Source organism: Schistocerca nitens, chromosome 1 (assembly GCF_023898315.1).
Source record: "Schistocerca nitens isolate TAMUIC-IGC-003100 chromosome 1, iqSchNite1.1, whole genome shotgun sequence".
Classification (NCBI taxonomy): Eukaryota; Metazoa; Arthropoda; class Insecta; order Orthoptera; family Acrididae; genus Schistocerca; species Schistocerca nitens.
In genome coordinates, this window is record NC_064614.1 from 418,345,148 (window position 1) to 418,364,344 (window position 19,197).

The 19,197-nt window shown below is 42.7% G+C and overlaps 1 protein-coding gene across 3 annotated transcripts in view; it reads right to left on the bottom strand.

The window, feature by feature from the left end:
- The window catches only part of LOC126250080 (mRNA export factor Gle1), a 109,002-nt gene that overhangs the window by 74,240 nt on the left and 15,565 nt on the right, over positions 1 to 19,197 (bottom strand). For all 3 annotated transcript variants that reach the window (XM_049951528.1, XM_049951532.1, XM_049951529.1), the window contains exons 4-5: positions 13,087 to 13,253; positions 7,619 to 7,721 (exon numbers count right to left, since the gene is read on the bottom strand). In XM_049951528.1, the coding sequence (XP_049807485.1) occupies positions 7,619 to 7,721; positions 13,087 to 13,253 (270 nt within the window). The remainder of the gene's footprint in view (positions 1 to 7,618; positions 7,722 to 13,086; positions 13,254 to 19,197) is intronic.

Below are 19,197 nucleotides of genomic sequence, written 5' to 3' on the forward strand. Positions count from 1 at the left end.
AGTTCAGAGAGTCTGATGATGGAGGGAATGATCCGGATTGGCCGGGTTGTGAAGCAGCCACTGAAATTGAGCATGTTGCACTCAGATGCATTTTCTGTCACTGGGCAGTCAACTTTGTTCTTGGAAACAGTTTGGCAGCAGCGTTTCATCCCGGTGGACAGCTGGTCATACTGACATGAAAAGCTGTGCAGTGTTTGTGGTAGAGCTGGTATAAGAGACATGGCTACTATCACAGGTGGCGTGGCCTCTGATTGGGTAGGATTAAGCCCATGACAGGACTGGAGGTGGTGGTGTCAGGTGGGTTGATTGGGTCGGTCTTGCACCATGGCTGCCACAAGGATATTATCACTGTGGCAAGGGAGCGGGAGTAGGATAGGAATAGACTAGGATGATGTGTAAGTTTGGTGGGCAATGGAACAGTATTTTAGGAGGAGTGGGAAGGATCTTGGGTAGGATGTCCCTTATTTCACAGCATGATTAGAGATAATTAAAGCGCTGGCAACTGACACAGTTCAGTTGTTCCAGTCCACGGTGATAATGGATGGTGGGAGGATTGGGAAAGGGGGCGGGGATGTTGTGACGATATGGAATGGAAGGCCTGTTTGTGGACTAGGTTTGAGGAGCATTGTCTGTCTGTGAAGGCCTTTGTGAGACCTTCAGCGTACTGGACAAAGAGTTGTCGTCACGGCAGATATGCTATCCACCAGTGGCTATGCTGCACAGGAGGTTTTTTTTGTGTGGAAGGGACAATAGCTGTTGAAACGTGGGTAATGTTAGTGGTTAGTGGACTTAATGTGGAGAGAGGTGTGGATGGAGCCATCAGAGAGGTTGAGGTTAACATTCAGGATGGCTGCCTGTTGGGTAGAGGAGAATATAGTGACGTGGATGCAAGAGAAGGTCTTGAGGTTGCGAAGGAGTATGGATAGGGCGTCTTGACCACAAGTTCAGATCATGAAGATATCATCAAACAACCTGGACCTTATTAGAGGCTGGGAGTTTTGAAAAGCTAGGAAAGTTTCCTCCACATAGTCCATAAACAGGTGGCATACGAGAGTGCCATATGGGTGTCTGTGGCTGTGCCACAGATTTGGTTCTATACCTTCTGTTCAAAGGAAAACTGTTTGTGAGCCAGAATATAGTTGGTAAGATGTATAGGAAAGAGGTGGTGGGTTTGGGGTCTGAAGGAGAGATAATGTTTGATAGTGGCGGGCATGAGGGATGCTCAGGTATATGAGATGGCATTAATATTGACAAGTACTGATCTAGGAGGTAAAGGGATGGGGATGGTGGAGGGTTCATGAAGGAATGGTTGCTATCTCTGATGTGGGATGCTAGGTTTTGGGCAATTTGTTGGAGGCTTTGGAAACGGGGTACAAATTTTTTCAGTGGGAGCACAATAGCCTGCTGCAATGGGGTGTCCAACGTAGTTGGGTTTGTGAATTTTTGGGAGCCTGTAGAAGGTGGGTGTGTGGGGTGTTTTAGGTGTGAGGAGGGAGATGGACTTTGGGGAGAAGTCCTGGGAAGGGCCTATGGATATCAGTGGAGACTGGAGGTTATGTTGGACTTCTGGGATAGAATCACTATGGCCGGGCTTGTGGGAGGGGGAGACACACAATTTGTGGAGCCTAAGGTGCAGGACCTACCCAATACACCAACCCAGCAGCTCCTACTCCAGTCCTGTTATAGGCTTTTCCTACACTATCAGAAGTCAGGTCACCTGTGAAAACAGTCATATCATAGATCAACTGTATTGCAAAAACTTCACAACTTTTCATGTTGGTGTGACTACTAACCAGCTGTGTACCAGGATGAATAGCCACTGCCAAACTGATGCAAAGAACAAAGCTGACCACCTAGTGGCACAACATGCAGCTGAGCACATGACCATTTCACAAACCGGGCCATCTGGATCCTTCCCACCACCACCAGCCTGTCTAAACAACACAGATGGGAAATGAAGGACAGCTAAATAGTTTGGAATATGTTAAATGAAACAAAAGACAAAATAATTCAATAAACAGATAAGCAGACAAAATGAAATGGGGATAAAGCATGTAGAAAGTATTGAGTTCCTATGACTAGAGACTGGATTATACGCCTCATAAAAACCTTAAAATATGCATGACAAATGCTTAAAAATGCATGAAAAGTGTCAAATATGCAAGATCACATAATAAAAAAAAACATGGCAGTCACTGTGTGCAATATATCTCAAAGTCGAACCCGTGTATATCAATTATGTGGAAGAGCGCCGGCCATGCGAAAAATCAGTACATTTAGATCTCTGATATCATTTTCTGAATACTTTCTGGCAGGGGTTAGGAAGGGGGCCTTTCTGGAATTATTTTCTAAAAATCTGCACAATGAGGATGCATACTGTGTTTCAGGAATTGTTCCTGTTTTGCTATTGTTGTCAGTAACAAGCACATGCGATGCGAGTGGGTTGCAGTGGAACAATCAATATGTATAAGACCAACTTCGAGATATATCACATGCAGAGGGGCATGATAAAAAAACTCTGTAATATTTCATTTAACAAACAACATATAATCATGAATTTTTCTGAACAGCGTTAACTTTTCATTAATACTATAGGACCAAAGCATTTATTTTACATTTTTCTACTATTGTAAACATAAATGACCAAGTACTGTTCCAAATGTTCGGTAATAAGAGTGTGTCTTTCATCACTCAAAACATTTTTATAAGCAGAAAAGGACCATTCTGCATCTACTGAGGTACCTGGGCAGTATTTGAATCTGGGTGTATGTTGGATGTTGGCACTTATTCTTTCTGGTAAAAGTTCACCCGTCCCATTAATAAAGCTATCAATTTGGCACAAAGAGTCAAGGCCCGGGTTACTGTTTAAAATGTTTTCAAACTTCTCTTTAAGTTTTCTTGGGAATATCTCTGGCAATGAGGAGTTGTTCAATAGAATAATATTATTCATTAACTGAATAGATTCATTCAGTGCCAAACTTTGCGTTTCAAGCTTTTTAACACTTGCGGGTATATGGGAAAATGAGTACTAATCACAGCAATGTCTTTTTCAATACTGTTATCGTTACAAACTTCTTGCACTGGAAAACTGCCAAAGCCTCTGCACTATTGTAGTCGTTTACTACCCCTCTAATGGCCTTGAAATGTTCACTGTGAAACAACAAAGCACCAAATCCATGTAACCAACGAGTTACCACTGCAGAATGAGATTTTCACTCTGCAGCGTAGTGTGCGCTAATATGAAACTTCCTGGCAGGTTAAAACTGTGTGCCCAACCGAGACTCAAACTTGGGTCCTTTGCCTTTCGTGGGCAAGTGCTCTACCATCTGAGCTACCAAAGCACAACTCCGCCAGGAAGTTTCATATCAGCGCATGCTCTGCTGCAAAGTGAAAATCTCATTCTGGAAACATCCCTCAGGCTGTGGCTAAGCCATGTCTCTGCAGTATCCTTTCTTTCAGGAGTGCTAGTTCTGCAAGGTTCGCAGGAGAATGTGTGTAAAGTTTGGAAGGTAGGAGACGAGATACTGGCAGAAGTAAAGCTGTGAGTACCGGGCGTGAGTCGTGCTTCGGTAGCTCAGATGGTAGAGCACTTGTCCGCGAAAGGCAAAGGTCCCGAGTTCGAGTCTCAAGTTACCACTGGTTCGGGAGTTTGGTAGTTTTTCTTTGTAGGTCTTGATGTGAGCAGGAGCCTTTAAAAACACATTCTGAAATCAGTTTATTTACATTCACAAATGTGGAACGTACTTCTTCAGCTAGGTGATGTACTCCATGAGCAAATCACGTCACATGAATCAAATTGGGATAAAATATTCGGAGGGCTTTTCCCAATTTGATCATATAGGGAGTAGCATCTGAAATAAACACAAACACCCTTTCATCTGCTGAAAATCTGGGAACATTTTTCTAATATTTTTCTCATCCACAAATCTGTTGATTGCAGAATGATTTACTTTATCAAGTTCTTTGCAGGCTGCTAAATAGGAAGAAGGAGGCTCTTCTTTTAAAGCACCAGCAATTAAATTTGGAATGTAACAGCAACAAGTGTCTGCTGCAGTTTTTTCAACTGAAATCCAGATAATGCTGACCTTGAGTTTATTGCATATTTCTTCCAGAACATTTATAGAAATTGTCGGTATTACCTTTTATGCAATGTTGATTCATCTGGTATATTTTGATTCAAGCAATGTTTGCGCAGGAGGCCTCTGAGGATAGGGTTTGTAAGTTTGTGAAGAGGAATATTGCTTGCAATGAATGCTTCACCTAGATCCACATTAAACTGCCGTTTTTTGCTGCCTTTGGACAAATCTGCTACTGCAACTTGCTGTTGTCAGAAGTAGTAGTTGTGGTCATTTCTTCTGCATTCCTGTGATATAAAGACTTGTCTTGATGTGCTGATCTATTTTTTTTTTTTTTTTTTTTTTTTTTTTTTTTTTTTTTTTTTTTTGCACAAAATGTTTTTCTCACAAACTCGGCAACATAAAACAATTCCGTCATATATAAATGTTCCAGGATGGACAGCTATCCATGAAATGACATTTCTTTTTTCAGGCAGCATGGCGCACAACACGTTACACACTACACATTGTAAACATGTTCAACCATGTACAAGTAAATAGAAAGCTAAACTGAAACAATGGACATGCGACTAAAAGCTTGTATAGTTTAATTGTTGCCGACGCGAACGGTAGGTCACCAGAGGGGGTAACCGGGGCTGCGGGTGCAGGGGCATTGACTATGTCTGCCTGTTCCTGTTCCTCTTCTGTAATGATTTCGCTAGGCAGTGGCCTCTCGGTTAGTGACTGCACGCAGTTCTAGGTCACAGTCAATCTGTGAGACATCAAAACTACATCGAGCTAGAAACCGCCCATCTAAGTTTTTAAAATACTGTAAACATAGAGTGAAAATATGAATTGTCACTAGTTTTTAGTTAAAATATACAATACCCGGCAAAAAGGAGCCAAATATGCAAATGCATATGCAACATGCAAATGCATGTAATCCAGTATCTACTAATGACTATAGTGTTAGCTTACATAAGCTATTATTCTGATACTGTTGGAATGTGATTCAAGTCTCAAGAATGGATACAAGGTATCGACAGGTTTGAAGGAGAACTTTATGAATTTTCATGAACATGTGACAGAAGCACAGCTGACTGACTGACTCGTGTGTGTGTGTGTGTGTGTGTGTGTGTGTGTGTGTGTGTGTGTGTGTCCAGAAGGGGAGGGGGATGTGATTAAGAAGAAGACACAAATTCTTTGTGTGCATACTTTCAAGAACAGGTGTCTCTCAGTGTCTCTTAAAGAATCAAACTATCTAATCTAATCTGAACTGTTAAAGAAATACAAAAATCATACAAAGTTTTAAACACATGATAAATTATGTAATAATATCTCATGATAATCTACAGTCATGATTAATTTTATTATTATTATTACTATTACTATTATTGAGATAACAATGGACAGAGTCAAAAAGTAAAATCCAGCAAAACATTACTTTTGAAAGAGACACTGAGGTGGAGCCAACAGCAACACAAAAAATACAATATCATACCGTATGCCATGGTGAGAAATAAAAGAAAAGTAAGAAAGGAAAGGGTGAAAAGATGTAAGAAGTGTTACAGAAGGTCACTCACTATCCTAAACTAGGACAGCATTTCATTTGTCTAATAGATAAATTATAACCCTTTATTTCCAGCAAAAGTTAGATATTTTTTAGTAAACATTGATTTTCAAATATCCGCATTGGTAAGTACTTTCATCTGTGACAATACAGATACTCAAGCTATCTATATGACAGTTGTTGGCTGAGCTATCAATAGCCTTTCTCTATCATCCTGAGTACTTTCAGACTAAAAAACTCTTCCAAGTTCATGATGAACCATCAAAATTTTGTTGTTGGAATTGATCACTAAAGCCCTCTTGCAGTAACACAAAGACTGGCTTGCATTTTCCCTGTCAGCAATATGCCTAAGTTCACCTCACAAAACTAAATTAGCATTTATTAATACACCATTCATGTGAGGCAACCCAAGCTCAGTTATTCAGCTGATAAATATGTTACACACCACAACATACACTGATTTGGGGGGGGGGGGGGGGGGGGGGAATTGCAACACCAAAAAGACGTGCTACGTAAACAAATGTTGGTAGGTGAGTCTCTACATCTGAAAGATGATGACTATTAAAATATTGGGCAAGTCGCATAAGAGTGTGCTAGTAGTGCCACTACACAGATGAAAATCAGGTATGCTTTAAATATATGTTGTAACAGTCATGAGTGTTAGCTACCTCTGAGATTGGAAGTGGTGAACTGATGTTTGTCACGAACACCTTCAAGGTGACAAAGACACCATTATTAACACCTCAGTTACCTTCAATGATGTTATGTAATATGGCTACAAGAAGCTGCATGTTCCTTCTAAGATACTGCAAAAAGGCTTGGCAGGAATGTAGCCACTGTGCACGAATGCTGGCAGTGGTGGTCACGAGAACTTACAGTCACAAGAAGACCAGGCTCCGGTCGGCCATATGGCGCTTCGAGAGGGAAGAATATTGTGTTTGGTACATAGCTCTGGTGCATCGTATTGCATCTGCAACAGCAATCTGACCAGCAGTTGGCACCACAATGACACAACAAACTGTTACAAATCAGTTACTTCAAGGACAGCACTGAGCAGATGCCCTATACTGTACATTCTACAGACCGCAAACCACCATAACGTCAATGGTATTGAGCAAGAGCTCATTGGAGGGCAGGGTGGAGGTCTATTGTGTTTTCTGATGAAACCCGGTTGTGCCTCAGTGCCAATGATGGCATGTGTTGGTTAAAAGGCCAGTTAAGGGCCTGCAACCAACCTTTCCACATGCTAGACACACTGGACCTATGCCTGGAGTTATGTTATGCATGCAGTTTCATATGACAGCAGGAATGCTTTAGTGCTTATCCCTTGCAGCCTGACAACAAATTTGTATGTCAATCTGGTTATTTGACCTGTTGTGCTACTGTTCATGAACAGCACTCCAGGGGTATTTTCCAACAGGATAATGCTCACCAAAATACTGCTGTTGTAACCCAACATTCTCAACAATGTTGACATGTCGCCTTGTCCTGCTCAATAACGAGATCTTTCTCCAATCGAGCACATATGGGGCATCAAAGGACGACAACTCCAGCATCATCCAGAATCAGCACAAACTGTCTCTGTATTGACCGAGCAAGTGCAACAGACATGAAACTGTCATCCAGTAGCTGTACAACACATTGCATGCAAGTCTGCATGCTTGCATTCAACATTCTGGCATATACACCAGTTATTAATGTAACAGCATTTCATGTTTGCAATGCCTTATCTCACCTGTGATCTTGCAATTTTTATCATTTACATATGTTACCTAGACAAATTTATACCCAAATTTTCATTACTCTACATTAATTATTTTTTTGGTGTTGTTATTTTTTCCCATCATTGTATAATAATTTCAACAGCTGCTTCTGTAACTGTTACTGGTAACTCTCACCTCCAGTATAAGCTCCTCCAATTACAATGTATTCCAGAAAATTCATGAAATCAAAAAACAAGAATTCCACAACACTTTCAACATGTTAAACATACCATACACTGTTTAATCAGCTGGCTTAAGGCATCACTCAGACTCTTGATCTTTGGCAAATGTGCAGTAAATGCAATATTTGCTGCTTGCCTATCTTTGGACTGCCTGCAAAACAAGTGAAAAGAAAGTAAGACACAAATGTTAACTGAATTACCTTATTATCAAAATATCTTTGGACATTGTTAAGGTAAAAACATGATATACAATCATATGATCAATCACCGAGAACAGTTAAAAATTATGTACATAAAATGACCAAAAAAATCTATTTATAATATATCAAAACACAAACACCTGCCCTTAAAGTCTATCTGTGTTCATTATTTTGAGTATTGCAATCTTCTTGTGCTGAAACAGAACTCGAAACATACACAATTCTTTCAAAAATTGAACTGAAATGGTGAGAGGGGGTTTGGACATCACTCCTCCCTAGAATTATAATTAATTGTCTGACCCACTGAGTGACCTTACTCAGTGAACAGATAGGCGACAGATTAAGAAATTTTCCAAATGCTGAACACTTTCATCAACTTGTAGAGACAGCATCAATACAGTTCCAATTGCAATCATGACTCTATTACTGTGTCAGTGGTGCCTCCCCCATCTCTATGATGTTCATGGTGCATACCTTCTGATAGGACTGCATTTTATGGCTTTTTTACTGAGCAAATATAAACTAATAAGCACAAGGTTTATTTTACTGACAGGTAATGTGGGAATAGCCACTGAATAAGAAAATTATTGCAGAAGGGATGGCAGGCAGAATGACAGTTTATTTAGCAGTGGCACTGCAGTGCACTCTGTTTCAATTCTGTCTGTAAATTTTAAAAGTAATGCTTTGTGGATACAGACTACTTTTAACCATCTCCACACACACATCAACAATGTATCCAAACACATCGGACCAATTAGAAAGTCTTAAGGAAAACGTTCCTAAGTGAGTCCCTATGAAGAGTCTCACTACCCCTTTGCAAGTTAACTAGGTCTGTCACAGCTGAAGTGCAGAGAAGGAAAGCACTACAGACAGCTGGCTTTGTAATCTGCCATGTTGGCAGAATACTAAAAGTAATGGAAAAGAAAGGGAAATCACATTTGGTCAATTTTTGGCTTACAGTCTGAAAAATATGCACTTCTAGGGTAAGATCACCCAGCACAAAACAATACTAAAAATTCCTGAGCTATGGCTTTTTTGTCTGGTGAATAGTTTAGCACAGGGAGCAGCTGAAGACTGTGCCGCTTTAATCTTCTGTTGTCCTTGGGAAGACCCCCATCTTGCATGGCATTTACTCCTCATCAAAAGTTGCAGATTCCCCACACAGGCCTGCCTTGTAATCTGCTTAGCAGGTGACCAGTGCCAGTTCAGTTCAGTTCAGTTCAGTTCTAATGGCCTATGTGCAGATAATGTTTCCATTACATCTGCGAACGAGAACTTTATTTGTCGTGAAATGCTGCACAATGGAATGAAAAAGGTGTCTACAGTGAGGAAACAGGGCCTGGAGAACTTTAATCAAAGAAATGCAGCATAAAGACGGTTTTTATACAAATTTTATTTATTTCAAGATGGGTTTTGGGCTTTCACCCGTGTTCACTTGGTTAATACATGGAAATCTTCAGCAATAAAACGTTTTTTGTCAATTGCATTTTGAATGCTTTAGCTAGCCTGTGCGAAATAATTCGTTTGCTACAACATTTCCCGAATTGTGTACACATGTTTAATTAATAGTTTGGTAACCAAAAATCTCCTGTGCATGATCAACATGAATTCCACAAACACTGATGTTGCAAAATTTTGCATGTTCTGTTTTCCCACAAGATCTAAATGACAATGGACAGCAATATCCAGACTAATGAAGTGTTCCCCAAGTTTTGGCAAGCACTTCATACAGTTCCACACAGTCGCTTAGTTAATGAAATGAGTTTAAAGAATAGGTGGCAGAATATGTGGTTGGATTCAGGATTTCCTATCAGATAAAACTCAGTAACTCATTCTTAACTGGACAAAAACTCTGGACTTACCCGAAAAGTGTGTTATATGACAATTAGTGTTCATGATATACAGGGTGTCTCTCCTAAGAATTATCACGCAGATTTTCTCTGGTGTTTCGGCAGGTATTCGCAATTTCGTTTTTGCATGGTGTAGCTGAGGTCACCCCAAACAAATAGTGCTCATCACGTCTTTCGTGCGACACCCAGTGTTGATGTAACGTGTCTGTTTATTTCCATTACAAAAAAATTATTTTTATAGCATATAGTGGAGATGATGAATTGCTGCATTATGTGGTGAGTAACAACTTTCCTTTTCATAATATAAAATCCGAAATTTTCCATTGTTTGTGTATTTTTAAAGCAAAAACTTATGTTCCCATTCGATGGGAGATTAGTCTAGTGGAATATTTGTTTTATCGATATGTACTAACAGGGACATTAAAACTCCAAGAATAAACAGTGCACAAGCGGCAACACCACCTTGCTGGCCTGCACAGAATGCTACTGCCTAGCATGAAGTGCTACTGATTCTTTTTTACTTATGGACCGTCTGACAGCAACCGAATAAAACACAATTTTAGTGCCATACGCGTTTCGCCTTTATTTTCTGCAAGGCATCATCAGTGGCAGGTTGCATGGACAGTTTCTTACATATTACGCTCCTGTTGCATTTTTGGTGTTGTTGTTCTTCTTATGAATGCCAATTTGCGGTTTTTTTCCACATTCCACAGCACTATGCACTGAACGCTTGTTTTAATGCAATGTTTTGGTTTCTGTTGCCAACTCCACATCATCTTCAGCTGCAGTGGTGAATTTTTCTGTCTCTATGTCCTTCTCCTTTTGCTTTATCTTCGTTTTGGTAGGGTCCCCGTTTGTCCTTCGGTTTATCAGGCTGGGTGGGCTATTCCGACCCAGTCTCATGGACCGGAGACCTGGAAGCCCTAGGCCCTCAGGTGGTGGCTTTTTCAGCCACTGGCTGACATCTGGAGGGGCAGTAACTGTGGAAGGGAGGGCACCAAGCGATCCCTTCTGCGCGAGGGGAGCCGCTGGAGGAGGGCACTTCTCCGGCTCAGAGGTGGGGACTGAAGTACCCAAAGAAGGAGGGGTTGTTACTACTGATGTTGATAACAGGGGAGCAACGGAAGAGGGTGTTCCCCCAACTACCTGGGGGACAGGAATAGACGGCCGGGCTGGAGGGCCCACAAAAAGCGGCTGAGCTTGGGGGCTCGTCGCCAGGGGTGGTGACATCGAAGCTCTTGCAGCAAACGTCGATGAAATGCGCACGGGGTGAAGTCGGTTGTACTTGCGTTTAGCCTCTGTGTAAGTGAGCCTGTCCAAGGTCTTATACTCCATAATCTGCCATTCTTTTTGATAAACCACGCAGTCTGACGAGCATGGTGAATGTTTATGTCCACAGTAGACACAAACAGGGGGGCGGCGAACATGGGACGTTGGGGTGGGAGGCACGTCCACGTCCACAGGTAGGGTTGGCGTCACATCTCGATGACATATGCCCAAACCTCCAGCACTTAAAGCAGCGCATGGGAGGAGAGACATAAGGCTTAACATCACATCGATATATCATCACCTTGACCTTCTCGGGCAGGGTGTCTCCCTCAAAAGCCAAGATGAAGGTGCCGGTGGTGACCCTCCTATCTTTAGGTCCCCTGAAGACACGTCATACAAAGTTGACACCGCGGCGTTCCAGATTTGCATGGAGCTTGTCGTCAGACTGCAACAACAGGTCACGATGAAAAATAAGTCCCCGAACCATATTGAGGCTCTTATGAGGCGTAATGGAGACTGCAACATCACCGAGCTTGTCACAAGCAAGCAATTCCCGTGACTGTGCTGGGGATGCTGTCTGTATGAGGACTGCTCCAGACCTCATTTTAGACATGCCCTCAACTTCCCCAAACTTGTCCTCTAAAGTTTCCACAAAAAACTGAGGCTTTGTGGTCAGAAATGAGTCCCCATCTGTTCGGCTGCAAACCAGAAATCGAGGAGAATACGTCTCACCAGGTAATTTAGACCGCTGTTCCTCCCCTGGTGTGGACAGGGAAGGGAACAATTGGGGGTCATACTGTAAAGCATTGAACTTTCCTTTCTTAGAGACTCGTGCTTGCGCACTATTCGTATTTCATTTCATGGTGGTCCCACGAGCAGCTAGGGGAAGGAATGTCCACCCAGACAGAGCCCCGCTTGGCTGGGTAAGCCTAATATAACTGGGGGGGGGGTGTTCCCCAGAGGTCGCCCGCTAGCAACTGTTCTACCTCAACAGCCATACGTCTCCTCAGTGCGCAGCACACCTTGAGATTGAAGGTTTTTTTTTTTTTTTTTTTATAATAGAGGTTTATACCATCCTCACAACCCTATTCAGTTAAGCCAAGATCCCCTGGCTCTGTACCGTACAATGTTCTGCTGTCACATCTTACGGTGGTCGTTGAAGCACGCTCACAGTTTACGGTATTGAGGACCGGTGGTGCTTCCCAGCCCCAGCTCAGGCACCCCAGGGTCGCCAAGCCCGCACCAAGCAACTAAATTCTGAGCCCCCTGAGGGGAGTTGCTGCTGTGATTTTTTTTTAAAAAAAAGAGCTCTGTGTTTTGGAATACAGTTGCCACTCCACACAATAACATCACTGGTTTGACCGCTAAAAGCAAAATTACATGATACACGCACATCAACAATTAAGGAGAAAATTAGCCAGCAGTCTGTAATAGTAACTAATATTTAGGTCCCTTGACTTGTTTCTGTAACATACCAAAGAAATATTCACTTTCTGAGTAACTGGATCAAAGAGAGATAAAAAATTTGAAATTCTGAAAAAATAAGGTTCTACAAAGGCTCTGGAAAAGAGTTACTTCCTCACAAAAACATCTCTTGAAATCACCACATAAGATAAGAGCGATTTGCAGTCATTTTACTAACAGCCATCCTTTCCCCATAGACTATCTGTGAACGTAACAGGTAGAGTTAAAATTAAAATTTAAAACAGTCTTAATCGCCCCCCCCCCCTTTTTTTTATTTTTTTTTTTAATTTATGGGTGACCGGTTCCGACTCTTTCGTAGAGTCATCTTCAGACTCCAAAGCGGTGGATGGACACTGCCAGACGAGTTCCGTCGATCCTCGATGCTCGTGTAACTGCTTTGAGCAGTTACACGAGCATTGAGGGTCAACGCTCTGGAGTCTGAAGATGACTCTATGAAAGAGTCGAAACCGGTCACTCACTCCAATAAAAAGAAAAATTTAAAAAAAAGAAAAATTGTGATCAAGACTGTTTTAAATTTTAATTTTAACAAATTTTAAGATCACTGACTATGTTTTCAAAAATTTTACGTAAAGTTAAAACTGAAGTTGATCTTAAAACTGTAGTGCTGTATTAAGCATGGTAGAACAATTAAACTATGTTTGTAACCAAACAGTGACAAGTGAAATATAAATGGAAATAACGTTTACATTCCTGAAACTATATAGCAACATACTTGAATACATCAATCATTTGCTGGTATGTATCTCTGAACCCAACTTGATGTGAATACATTTTGTTCAAGCATTCCTGTTTCTCTTTCAACTTTCGTTTCTGTTCTTCTTTTGCTGCAGCTTCCTCTTGTTCAGCCTTCTTTATTAACAGGTTCCTTTCTTGTATCCTCTGAAATATGAAGATAGCCAAATCAGAAGATAAACAATGTGATTATTAAATTTACAGTAATTAATGTAATGTAACTGACCAATTTGGTGTAATGTGTTCTGTTTCTACATTCATCAGAACATATAGCTGGTGTAGGTGTGTGTGATGCTGATATTCTATATGCTGGTCCTCCACAGTCCTGATGGCCTAACCAATATATAAAATTCCGCAACTGCAAGGCATACAGTAGACATCCACCTTCAGTAGAGAGGTAGAAAAGGATGGCTTCCTTAAATTCCTTGATGAGCTGGTTAGTAGGAAGGGTGAAGGTATGCGCCATATATAGGAAGCCATTGTATCTACAGGATGGTAGTTATCACCATTCGGCACATGTCAGCCGACAGCCCACCTTTGAGTTATCTTTCACCTGAACAGATATAGTGAGAAACAGATCACACATGTACTATTGACCAATTGGATCAGTGAAGAGAATATCAGGTGATGCCTAAGCCCATAGCTTTTTTGTCTTACACATGTAATACTGGAGCCATCACGGGAACCGTGTGTTTTTGTATTGGACAGTACAGCCAAGCAATTGGCCTCGTAGTGTTGGGTGGGGGGTGGGGAAGGGGTGGCCATTGTCTGTTAGAGTGGGAAGTTTAGTTTTTGCAATGTTGTGGAATGTGGAGAGTCATACATTTGCTCTCGTGCCAATTTTTCATAAACTATGCGTCTTGACACAGAAACAATGTCATTATCACAACCATTTTAATATAATGGTCTGTTGACCTGTTCCAGACAGCAACATCATTTTGGGATGTGTTGAAAACTTCAACACAACTACCTCTGGAATGCACAAAGAACCACCTAGCCCTGTCTCAAAGGCCGAAAGCATCCAGCAATTTAAGGTATCTGCATTCCAGGACCTTAAATGGTCCATTTGCTCATGTGCTGTACACACACACACACACACACACACACACACACACACACACACACGTTGGCATGCCCACGTGCAGGACGCATGCACGCACGCACACACGTATGTCAATTGTTGACAAAGGCCACTGGCCGAAAGTGTGAAAATCTTTTAATTTGTGCCTATCTGCGATTCAGCACCTCCACTGTATGGTGAGCAGCAACTTTCCTTTTCATAATATTGTTACATATTATCCTGGATTTTCCATTGTTGATTATTAACACTATGGTGGACAGTTGGGAAGAAGGGAATTATTGTCCTGTATTCTTTGAGAAAATCAACATTAGTATGACTGTTAATTCGGATCATAAAGCCCCCCACCTTCATGCTCTCAGAACTTCAGCATCAGAGATGGGGAATGTGGACAGTATGATTTCAACAAAAACTAGGCAACTACACATACAGCTCGTAAAACAATGGCTGTCTTACAGGTTCATTTGCAGGCCACCTTATTTCCAGATATTTTAACCTTCACTGGCTTCCTCACTCCCCTTATCTAAGCTTATGTGCCTTCTTTTTGTCGTGATATCTCAAGACATGAGTATATTTTAACAAGCCAGCCCAGAAGATTACAATTCTGGTGGAAATCATTGCTATCCCATATCAGATGATAACTGATGATACTCAAGAGCTTTCAGGACCAGCTACAACAACACGTTAACATAAATGGCTGACATCTGGGTGACCTGATCTTCAAAACACAGCCCCACAGTTGTGGCATTTCAGACATTTGTCAGACCATCTGTAACATAGTGGACCACTGTTTAGTGTGTAAGTGCAACACACGCTTATAGCAGCCAAGTAAATCTATGATTGCAGAATGTTGTCTTGGTACCTACTATCCAATGAAACATACATAAGAACCAAGAGACTATGATATGCATTTTCAGTTATTATGATAGTATAGTGTTACTAAGGAAGCTGTTGAGTTTAAACTAGAAAGTGACCTTAATCACAGATACAGAGATTATTGAAACTTCCTGGCAGATTAAAACTGTGTGCCGGACCGAGACTCAAACTCGGGACCTTTGCCTTTCGCGGGCAAGTGGTAGAGCAGTTGCCCGCGAAAAGCACAGGTCCCGAGTTCGAGTCTCGGTCCGGCACACAGTTTTAATCTGCCAGGAAGTTTCATATGAGTGCATACTCTGCTGCAGAGTAAAAATCTCATTCTGGATACAGAGATTATTGCTTAAATTCTGCTTGGAATCCCCCACTCCCCTGGTCTAACAACAGAGGGTTAGAGTTACTGTTACGTACTCTCCAACTTTTAATTAATGTTACATTATAACAGCCAACATTGGTCACTGCTAGTTGTTCAGTGGTATTAGCTGTTAACAGTGCGCATTGTCTTTCAGCATACACTACCTTTTCACTTCCTTGCTGGCATAGCCCATCCACTGAGAGTTTAAATTGCCAAGCACAGTGATCTCGTTCCATTTGTGCCATAAAAATTATAGTGATCACTTGTCTTGCTAGTGAGGGTTGTCACTGACACTGTCTGGCTACATTCCTGGAAGTTATTAGAACATTTGATAAGCTGGAATATGCTCAGGTTTCATGTCAGATGAAGGCACCTGAGCCATTTACTTGTGCCATGTAAGTTTGTACTTGGACTGAATTTCGAGATTGCTAGACATTCTATTTCTTGTTTATTACCATAAGCACAGTATATATTCCACATCCAAGTAAATGTTCAGACCTTTCTACTTTGGGTTTCATCCTCTGTATCTGTACTTTTTTGTGATCCAAATTCAGCCTTTGTCTATGGACTCAACTGTTCAGAGGGCACTGAAATTTCATGAAGTCTTAAAAAATAAAAACAAGTAAACATCACATTTACTTTGCTGCTATCAAAAACTAGTGTACTCTTGATCTATGAAGGAGAACCCATACAGATCTCCATCCCAAAATGCATGCTCAGAAATCTGCAGCCAAGGCCATCCCAGCCTTAACAGAGCCTCAGGCTGAGAGCCTCCACCCAACTCCAAACCAGATGATGCTGATCAGTCCTGGGTATGGTATTGCAAATGTTAAGTTATGCATGCACCCCAGAAGCAAGGCCACCAGTCTTCACTACTACTGCCAGCCTTCTGTAGGAAATGAGGATCACCTACGAACCCAAGTACCCAAGCAAGTGTGGTAGGACTACTGCTGTTTACAATGTATATAAATGATCTAGTAAAAAAAGTTGGAAGCTCTTTAAGATCATTTGTAGATGATGGGTTGGTTGGTTTAAAGGTGGAAGAAGGGACAAAACTATGATGTCATCGGTCCCTTGTTCCTCATAAAACAATGCCACAAGTGTGAGAATAAAATGGATGAAACATATAACACAAAACGGAGAGAAAGGAAAAGCCACAAGAATGGAGGGATGGCAATGAACACTAAAAGGAACAAAAGAGGACAAGAAAACAACAGAGAGATGCTAGAAACAGAAGAGAGTAAAACATGAAAGGAGATTATAGTGGCTGGCCAACCACGAGAATAAAAAGGGAAAGCCAGCCACTCTGCAACACATTAAAACCTCCACCCTAAAAGCACTAGGGTGGAGGACACAGAGGGACAAAGGACATGCGCTAAAACCTACACAGAAGGATAAAATCCACTCTCACAGATAAAAAACTAAAGCTGCTGTGGAGGCATTGTCGCCCAACACCGAATGGAGGGTGCTGGGAAAGTTAAAAGTCTGCCGCAGAGTGGCTAAAAGTGGGCAGTCCAGCAAGAGGTGGATGACTGTCATTTGAGAGCCACAGCAACACTGAGGTGGGTCCTCATGACGGAGTAAGTAACCATGCATTAGCCATGTATGGCCAATGTGGAGCCGGCAGAGGTCAACTGATTCCCTGCGAGAGGCCTGCATGGTAGACTTCCACACATTCATAGTCTCCATAATGACACGCAGTTCGTTGTGCTTGATGTTATACCATTTCATCTCCCAAAGCCAGAAGACCCTGCGGTGTAAGACAGACTGCAGGTCAGCTTCGGAGATTCCTATCTCCAGAAGCAGTTTCCGCGTCACCTGTTTGGCCAGGCTGTCGGCAAGGTCATTGCCAGGGATACTGACGTGTCCTGGGGTCCACACAAACACCACGGAACGGCGGGACTGTTCCAGGGCATAGATGGACTCCAGAATGGACGCTACCAGAGGGTGGTGAGGGTAGCACTGGTTGATGGCTTGTAGGCTGCTCAATGAGTCAGTACACAGAAGAAATGACTCGCCAGGGTATGAGTGGATGTACTCAAGAGAACAAGATATGGCTGCCAGCTCTGCAGTGAAAACACTGCAGCCAACTGGCAAGGAGTGCTGCTCAACATGTCCTCCATGAACCTATGCAAAACCTACGTGACCATCAGCCACTGAGCCATCGGCATAAACTGCTTCAGAGCCCCAGAGCATGTCAAGAATCGAGAGAAAGTGACAGCGGAGAGCGGCGGGGTTAACGGAGTCCTTAGGATCATGTAAAAGGTCCAGATGAAGCTGCGGCGGAGGTGTACACCATGGAGGCATACATGAACAGACTGCAAGTAGAGTTGGTAAAGGGAAGGACTCCAGTTCAGAGAGAAGGGACTGCACGCGAACCGCAATCGTTAGCCCCGATCTGGGCCGCCGATGTGGGAGATGGACTACTGCGGGCGGGAAAAGGAGACAGTAATTCGTATGCTCCGGGGAACTACGAATGTGTGCTGCGTAACTGGCGAGCACTCGGACACATCTGCTCTGCAGTGGAGGGACACCAGCCTCCACCAGTACGCTGGTCACCAAACTCATCCTAAAAGCTCCTGTTGCTAATCGAACCCCACAGTGGTGCACAGGGTTGAGTAAATGTAATGCTGAAGGCACTGCCGAACCATAAACCACCCTCCCATAGCCAATTCACTTTGGACAAGGGTTCTGTAGAGCTGCAGCAGCATACAGCGATCTGCACCCCAATTGGTGTTGCTCAGGGAACAGAGAGTATTGAGGTGCTGCCAGCACTTCTTCTTAAGCTGACAAAGATGAGGGAGCCAAGTCAATCGAGCGTCGAAAACCAGTCCTAGGAATTGATATGTCTCTACTACAGTGAGTTGATCATCATTAAGGTAAAGTGCAGGTTCCGGATGAATGGTATGACACCGACAGAAGTGCATGACACATGACTTTGGGGCTGAAAACTGGAAGCTGTGGGCTAGAGCCCATGACAGTGCCTTGTGGATGGCTCCCTGGAGGTGCTGTTCAGCAACAACAGTACTGGAGAAGCAGTACGAAATGCAGAAGTCGTCTGCATACAGAGAAGGTGAGACGGAGAGCCCGACAGCTGCTGCTACACTGTTAATGGCCACTAAAAACAGAGACACACTTGCGGTACTCCTGGATATTGATAGAACTATGGGAGACACCAAGTTGGACACGGAAAGTATGGAGTGACAGGAAGTTTTGGATAAAAATCGGGAGTGGTCCCCAGAGACCCCACTCATACAATGTGGCAAGGATACAATGTCGCCAAGTCATGTTGTATGCTTTACATAAGTCAAAAAACACCGCAATCAAGTGTTGCCATCTGGTAAAGGCTGTTCGGATGGCAGACTCTACGGACATGTGATTATCAGTGGTAGAGCCGCCCAGCAAGCCACGTGACTCCAGGACCCAACCCAACTGTTGACATAACATACCTTCCAGCAGCTTACAAAGAACGTTGGTGAGGCTGATGGGCCAATAGCTACCCACATCAAGCGGGTTTTTACCAGGTTTGAGCACTGGAATGATGGTGCTCTCCTGCCATTGCAATGGAAAGATGCCATTGCACCAGAGCCAGTTGAAGACGACGAGAAGATGTCGCTTGTGGCCAGATGAGAGATGTTTAATCGTCTGGCTATGGATGCGATCAGGCCCAGGAGCTGTGTCGGGGCAATGTGCAAGGGCACTGAGGAGCTCTCATTCTGTAAATGGGGCGTTAATACGATTCACTGCAGCGTGTAATGAATGAGAGGACGTTCCCTTCCAGCCAC